This window comes from Rhododendron vialii, chromosome 10a (genome assembly GCF_030253575.1).
Source record: "Rhododendron vialii isolate Sample 1 chromosome 10a, ASM3025357v1".
In the NCBI taxonomy this organism is placed as follows: Eukaryota; Viridiplantae; Streptophyta; class Magnoliopsida; order Ericales; family Ericaceae; genus Rhododendron; species Rhododendron vialii.
Genome location: NC_080566.1, coordinates 13,623,979 through 13,632,481, shown reverse-complemented (window position 1 = coordinate 13,632,481; position 8,503 = coordinate 13,623,979). Strand labels below are relative to the sequence as shown.

The window sequence follows — 8,503 nt, the reverse complement described above, 5'->3', positions numbered from 1 at the left end:
GGGGCCCACCACGGGTCCCACACAAATCATCCAAGCCGTTCATTAAATGTAAAACATTTTTTCAAGGGTCCCCGTAAAAAATAAGCTCAATCCAATACCTAAAGGTGCTTTATCCAACCATCTAACTTTTCATTCAGATTTTCGGATAATGAAAAGTTATACGATTGGATCGAGCATCTATAGGTATCGGATTGAGATTATTTTTTACGGGGACCCTTGAAAAAATATTTTAAATTTAATGAATGGCTCGGATGATTTGTGTGGGACCCGTAGTGGGCCCCACAATAAAATCTGTGCACAATCTGTACACAGATTATATGTGTGTAGCATTTCTGAAAGTAAAATAGTAAAAACATCTTTAAAAAGGGTCTTGACATGATTGTATTGTCAAAAAAAATTGGCATGAAATTCCAAAAAAAATATGACCGGCCTGTCATTTCCCGCATTTTAAACTCAAGGTAGGCCCAACTTCTTAGATACAGAAGGAAAAACTATACACTGAGATAGTGTGTTTTGGAGGAAGATCCTTGAAGGCCCATTATTAGAAAGTTACTGTATAACATCTACTTAGAGGCGGATATTGTGTCGTATCGTGTTCGTATTAGAATTTTATTAATCTTAATCCGATATGTATAGTTTTTCGTGTTATCGTATCGTATTCGTGTTTCGTGTTAGAAATAGCAAACCTAACCCACTATCTTCGTGTCTGGTTCGTGTTATCGTGTCCTTTCATAATTTTCCACCCTGCGTCGTGTCGTGTCATTTTCGTGTCGTGTTTGTGTCAAAATTCTCTCAACCTTAACCCGAATTGTGTAGCTTTTCGTGTTATCTTGTCGTGCAACATTCGTGTTTCGTGTTAGAAATAACCGACTTTAAACCGTTAATTTCGTATCGGGTTCTCGTATCGTGTCAAAAATTCTCATCCCCTACATCTAGTGTGTGCTTCATTGGGTTTTGTGCATCTTTTTTCATTCTTAAAAAAAGGCAAAAGTCGTGCTTTACGAACCCTCATCTCTCTTTTACATGGTCACCAAATATAATTACCATGGCATTTTTCAACAAAATTGTAAAACGAAGTCACGTATTGTTCGAAGAACGCATTCTTTAACTTAGACCCCGTTCCGGAAACGGAAATAAGTATTTATTTTTTAAGAAGGTAATTTCAAGCTCAAAAATTATGTGTTTACGTAAATAATTTTCCTATCAATATGGATCTTGTTTGATAGATCTCGTTGAGATCTTTTATACGGTGAAAAAAAAAATTGAAAAATAATTTTTCATTTATATTATTTTTGAGTTTGAAAATGTGAAATAAGTACTTATTTTTTAAGAATGTGTTCTGGAACGGAGCCTTAGACTCTCACAAAAAAATTGTCAGAAACAAAAAGAAAGGAAAGAAGAAGAAGTAGTCGTTGCTCTCAAATAGTCAAAAGGGAATTAAGAAAGGAGTGGCAATAAATAGAGAAAATTATAAGTCACCACGATTCCCTCCTCTGTCCAAAGATTGCAAAGCCAATGTGGTAATATCCCCAGAAAGTCCAAACACAATTTAATAATTAAACTAAAGCAATAAACAAAATTAAAACAAACAAATGGGAATATTTAATAGGAGAACGTGACAATTAATGGGGAAGTGCTGAACACTGGGAAGACCAAAATATTTTAATTAAAAACAAATAAATAATAAATAGTGAAAGATACAGAGAGATGCATGGCATGGGACAGCAGATTTCAAAACAAGTGATGAGATCTCCATATTAGAATAGCAAACTGGAAACAACACATCCCAATGCCAAGCTTCCCACCACCATTTTCAAGTTCTTCAACTTCTCTGCTCCATTCTGCATATTTTCTCCCCAACAATTCAAATGTTTATTAGAACAGATCAAAAGAAAAAAAAAATTTGTCGATTAATTAGAATAAGCAGACTTGTGCTGAATGATGTGCCAAAAATGGTCAGTGTACCTTGGTACTTTAATCATTTTAAATTTCAATATATAGTATGTAATTGGGTTAACGGTCGGGTCGGGTTTGATTTTAAATAAATGGGTCGGGTTAGGTATGGTAATTAAGCTCATAATTAATGGGTCTAAATAGATCAATGACCCATTAAAGACCCAACTTACTTACAACTTACCAAATTTGGCCCAAACCCGCCCATTTAACCCCCTACTTTTTGGTAATCATTATGCCATTTATGAATTATTTTTTAAACGCCATTTTATGGTGTTTTGTTACACCGTTCGTGATTTTCATTAATTTTATGCCTTCTTATGGTGACAGGAATTAACATACGGTATCTAGAGACGTGGTACCATAGAATCTCCGATAGACTAGTAATTAAATTTCCAATTACTATTATTTCAGTATTTCTACGCCCTTAAAAACAATTACTCCATCCCATTTTCCCTCGTCCCCCACTTCATTATTTTTGCCTCTCCAAACTCTAAAATTCTGAGCTATATGTAGTACATGTTTATCCATCTGAACAACTAAAAAATGTCAATCAAACTTAAAACAATTACTTATATGTCTTAGATTACTTTTGTTTCTAATGAGTTTTACATAAGTTTTTATCACAAGCTCTTGCTTTTAAGTTACTCTCATCATGAAAAACATACCAAATGTTATCTTAATTTATGTAAGATCGAAAATTATTGAAAATTTCAAAAATTAAGTTAACGTTATATATATATATATAGAGTCAGGATCAGGTCAGGAGGTGTGGACCGGAGCTCCGATCCGCACCTCCCCATTTCTCACATTTTTCGATTGAATTTCGATGATCCGAGCCGCTCAATGTGATCGAAACGTGATTTAAAAGGTACTTATTTGAAATCAGCAAAAAAAATGACTGGGAAGGGCTTGATCTGAGCAATTTTTTTCTGAACGGTTCGGAAAAAAACTGCTCAGATTAAGCCCTTCCCGGTCATTTTTTTTTACTGATTTCTCGCGGGTACCGTTAAAATCACGTTCTGAACACATTGAGCGGCTCGGATCATCGAAATTCAATCGAAAAAGGGGAGGTGCGGACCGTAAGGGTGTGGACTTGATCCGAACTGTGTATATATATATATATATATAATATTTTGTCAATCGGTAGGTGTTTATTTATTAATCATCAAAAGAAACATCCAACTAAGCCCAGACGGAGATAGGGCATAACTTGGCTATCAAGTGAGCCAAGGAAAGTGAATTCCGATAACCACCTTTTTCGGAACATGTACCAAACTAGGGATGCACGGACGAGGCAAGACCGAATCAAAGATTGATAATTTGTTACTATTATCAATAGTAAAAAACGTTTGAAATTATTATCATAGTAATTTTTTTACTTTTGAATTATTCTTATCGTGATGAATAAATAACTACTCCCTTGTCCCTCAAAGTTGGTCCTTTATAAAATTACATGCAATTTTCAAACTTAAACATAATAATATATTTATTAAAATAAATGTTTTTGATTTTTTGCAACGTTCAAAAGATCTCATCGAAATTTATCAAATAAGATCAATATTGTCTGAAAAATTATTTCAGTAGGTACATTATTTTTAAAATTGAAAATTGCACGTACTTTTGTAGGAGATTAACTTTACGAGATGAAGTGAGTAAAAGAAACTAACCTAAGAATAACAAATTTCAAAAATTTACTTGTAAGTGGGCTAAATTAATGTACAAGTAAAACGAATTTTTATAATTAGCTTATTGGGAATAAAAATTCTCTAACCACACCCACATTCACATTCGTGTTAGGCTCACACGCATGATATCTCCAGCGAGTGTGGGGTGGGCACACATGAATGCCTGAGTGTATGTATCGTGTTTACGTGTGTGGTTGTAGGAGAGTTGTTTCGGAAAACGTACCGTGGTTGGACTAGTAGGCGCGAGATAATCAATTTCAGGGGATTGAGCCGGCGGCGGAGCAGGAGGGCTCAGCAACGGAGCCGGTGCCGGAGAAGGCGCATGCTTCTTCTTAGGCGGGGGTGGCGGCGGAGTCTTCTTCTTAGGCGGTGGTGGCGGCGGCGGAGACGGAGGTGGTGTGGCCGGGGCCGGAGCCGGAGCCGGGACCGCCGCGGGAGGCGCAGCAGCCGGCGTGGGCGTGGCCACCGGGGTTATAGCGGGGGGAGAGCTGACCGGCACCGGGGAAGGCGGCGGCGAGGTTACGGGTGTGGCGACCGGAGAAGATACGGGGGTTGGGACGGGAGGGGTTTTTGGGGAGGCGGCCGGAGGAGGTGATGTTGATTTTGGTGGAGGCGACGCAGTCTCCAACACTTTGGGTGAAGGTGCTGGAGATAGGGCTCCGACGGAGGCTAGGATCATGCAGAGGAATGCGAATGCGAGTGCGTGTGTGGCAGCCATTGTGCTGTGTGTTTCCCCCTGGAGAGAGAGAGAGAGAGAGAGAGAGAGGTGACAGCGAGAAGAGGGAGATTAGCTGGGCATAAATAAGGATTTGGAGCCTGAAGGTTAGTCAGCGCGATTAGTGGGTGTGCTCTTTAAACAGTTGTCTAGCGTTCGCCTGTTGAGAACAAAAGGTAAATAAAAGTAAATTTTCACTATAAATCTGTCCACACAGACAATATGTGCATAGATTGTGCACAAGTTTTATTGTGAAACCCACCACGGATCTCACACAAATGATTCGAGCCGTTCATTAAATGTAAAATATTTTTTTAAGGATATTCGTAAAAAATCAGCTCAATGCAATACCTATAGGTGCTTGATCTAATCATTTAACTCTTCATTACCCGGAAATTTGAATGAAAATTTAGATGATTGGATCGAGAACTTATGTATTAGATTGAGCTGATTTTTTACGAGGACTCTTCAAAAAATATTTTATATTTAATGAACGACTCGGATCATTTCTATGAGACTCGTGGTGGATCCCACAATAAAATCTGTGCACAATCTATGCACAGATGTATGTGTGGTTAGCAGGGTTCAAATTTTCATCAGTTTTTTAGTATCTGCGCAGATAATCTTCGTTTTGACTGGATTGGAAGATGATTAATTAAGATGTGCAAAAGATGGTTCGGACACCATGATACACAGGAAAAGGGTTTGGAAATGGGGAAATTGTAATTTTGAGGAGCAATTATTTCACAATCATAAACATTTATATAAATATTTACACAAATTTACTTACATTTACATTGGGATCCACATATATTACACCTCAAGTGTAGAGCCCCACCAAAAAATGTGAGTGCGTGTAAAGTGTATGCATGTGTGTGTGTTTGTGATTGTATAATAGAGAAAAACTTATTTACTGAATCACTGCAAATAAGCTCTTTATGGAGAAGAGCGATCTCAATCGTTCGTTTCGGCATTGAATGGCTCCGATTAAAAATAATCTATTAACTATACTAGGTTATTTTTAATCTGAATCGTCCAAAGACGACTGAGATTAAATTCTATAAACACTTGTTTAATGCTGCTCTAAACAAGATTTTCTCCGCACAATAGTACTACTGTAATTGTTTTGAGGAGAAGAAATAAAAAAAGTTGTAAGATCGGATGTACTAAAAAGATTTAAAAAGGTTGTTTGACATTTGGGTGGGACCATGCAATACGAAACGAAAATCAAACGAACCAGTCTATTGGCACAACAAATCTGTGCATAGATTTCTATGTGGACTCCACTATGGGTCCCATACAATTGATCCGAGTCGTTCATTATGTTTAAAATATTTTTTCAAGGGCTTCTGCAAAAAATCAGCTCAATCCGATACCTATAAGTGCTTGATTTAATCATCTAACTTTTCATTCAAGTTTTTAGAGAATGGAAAATTTGATGATTAGATCAAGTACTTATAATTATCAGATTGAGCTGATTTTTTGCAAGGGCCCTTAAAACAATGTTTTAAACATAATGAACGGATCAGATCACTTGTGTAAAACCCTTAATGGGTCTCACATAAAAATCTGTGCACAATCTGTGTAAATTTACTGTGTACCAGTAGACTTTCTGAAATCAAACAGGTAAGGTGGAGCTCCAAACAGCTCGTAACGTGGGGACCTAATTGCATGCGACAGTTGAGGAGATTTTATTTTATTTTATTTACCGTGGACAGTCTTGTAGCCCTGGAGGGGATCGAAGAGGAGAGTTTGGAGTTTAAAATCACCCCTTCATTAAGTGTATTTTGGTTTAAATTTATTTATTTATTTTAAAGACGGCCCGTATTAATTGTTTTACTTTAGTTACTTTCTTTTTTAGTTTTCTGTCATAATTTTGTTATTAATCATTCGTCAATTACAAATTAAAGTGTAAAAATATCAATCAATGTTTTAAGAAATTATAGAAGATGATCGACACTGCAGACAGTTAAAATTATATTTTTTTTAACTTCTTCGTCTTTAGTATACTTTTTGTGACTTTTGGTCAAAAGTTTTATTTTTTAGATTTCATTCATCAAGATGAATGATTAATCAAAAAAAGTCTGACCCAAATCTAATAAAAATTAAAAGAAAACAACTAAAAAAGACACTGAAAAAATACACATAGTAGTACTTAATTTCTTCATTTTGAATGATAATTTACACTAAAATTTAAAATACTGAAATTTGTACTTTTCATAATAGGCTAAAATATCTCAAATAATATTCGACATACTCGATTGTTAACTTTGCTGTCTTGCGACGACGGCAGTACTTCGGTTTCCAATTCTTCGGTGGGATGGCGGTTTGGGCAGGGGTTTGTTCAGAGGTGGTGACAGATTGGGAGACAGGCGACATTTCGGGTTGAGGGTGTTTAGGGTTTTATTGGTCTTTGACCAACACTTGGGCCTCGGATACCTATGAAGATTAAGTAATTTTAATTTTCTTGTACGGTTGTGCCCTAATCCATTTAATCTCTGTAATTTTGAATTTGGTGATTAATAAAAAATTTTGCTGATAAAAAAAATGTGAAAAAATCCGATAATCTAAAGAAACCAAAGAGGGTCCATACATGCTTGGAACAGTTGAACCAGGGATCAAATTTCTTATTTTCTTCTCTCTCTTTTTCAGAGAGATAACAGGTAATTTTTGCTTTTCCCTTCTTCTAGTGACAACATCTATCTATCTTCTATATATCTATCAAAGTTCTATACAAATGTATGTGAGCCTTCAGAGCCTTCAAACTCTAATCCCTAAATTCTTAATTTTTTTTTAGTTTTTTTAGTTTTTCTTAGTTTTTTAAGTAGTATAACAAAGTAATGATAAATAAAAATCGTACTTTTTTTTGTTTTCCAAAACAAATATCAATGTTTTTTAAAATTATATATTCTACTAAATAGAGTTGTGACTATTTGACAAATGAGACAACAAAAAATTCACATTAAAGTTTTGTTCTATCAACCAGTGGTGTGGCCTTTCAATACACGGAGCGAAAAAATAACAATGTGATTTTTTAAATAACAATGTGATTTTTTTTCCCGTGCAAACGTGCACATCATTATATGTTATCCAGTGGATATAATGGGAAAAATGCTACTATTGTGCATCGAATATGGGACCGTGAAAAAAATTAAACTATCTTTTTCGTTACATAGCATTGTGCCCGTCCAATACATAGGGCCGAAAAAATATCAATGTGACTTTTTTTTCGTCCTGTACATTAAACGGACACAAACTCTAGTTGACCTAATTAATTATGATGTGGTTTTATATAGTTTTTTTAAGGATCATCGGGAAAAATTAGCTCAGTCAAATTATCAAGTATGTGAAATTTTTATGTTCATCTCAAAACCAATTAGTAATGAGTAAAGAGGTCTCAAATATTATTAAGTAATTACTCATTCCACTCTCAAGTAATGTGGGACTCTATTTCATCTTTTTTTTTTGAACGGTGAAAAAGGGATATTATATTAATAATGAAAGAAGTACAATAATTTAAGAGCAAGATAAGATAGCATCCCAACTAGGTTGGCACCCTACACCACGACAATCATAACGACAATCATATGATATTCAAGCTCCAATGATTGACAAGAAATCTATCCGAACAACGCCCAAATTACAAGATACACATAATTTTTCCTTAATAGATGGGACTCTATTTCCTTATAGGTGGGACTCTATTTCCTTAACAGGTGGGCTTGATCAATTCTTTCTTCAATTTTTCTTAGTTCAATTCCTCGGCAGAAAATTGAATGGAAAATTAATCGAGCCATTATCAATATCATGTACGCATCAAATTAGCAAGCCACCAATTATTCTGCTGGTGGCGTTTTGGCCGGAAGGAATTCGTATACAGCTGGAAATGTTGTCGTGGGGTCCTGTGGTTAGAATTTATTTTTATTGACTCTTTTATTTAGCAAAAATGCTACTGGTACAGCAGCTGCGTACAGATCCCCTTTGCGCCCGCCTCGGGTCCCGCAAAGATGATCGGAGCCGCTGGCTAAATTTTGAAGCAAAGTTGGATGATTCGTGAACACCCTTTCCGATATCGGATTGAGGTGATTTTTTTCAGGGACCTTAAACGACGTATTTTGAACAAAATGAGCGGCTCCGATTATCTTTG

The 8,503-nt window shown here is 35.9% G+C and overlaps 1 protein-coding gene across 2 annotated transcripts; it reads right to left on the bottom strand.

Moving 5' to 3' along the window:
* Positions 1–1,471: 1,471 nt before the first annotated feature.
* Positions 1,472–4,419, bottom strand: LOC131303999 (vegetative cell wall protein gp1-like). Of its 2 annotated transcripts, none has more exons than XM_058331091.1 (2): positions 3,861–4,419; positions 1,472–1,834 (listed from the first exon to the last, which is right to left on the bottom strand). In XM_058331091.1, exons 1-2 carry the CDS (start codon positions 4,357–4,359, stop codon positions 1,758–1,760), a joined length of 576 nt encoding a protein of 191 aa, XP_058187074.1. In that variant the 5' UTR covers positions 4,360–4,419; the 3' UTR covers positions 1,472–1,757. The 2 variants fall into 2 exon arrangements, with proteins under 2 accessions (XP_058187074.1, XP_058187073.1); XM_058331090.1 differs by having other exon boundaries at positions 1,472–1,841; positions 3,865–4,419.
* Between the last annotated feature and the right edge of the window lie 4,084 nt (positions 4,420–8,503).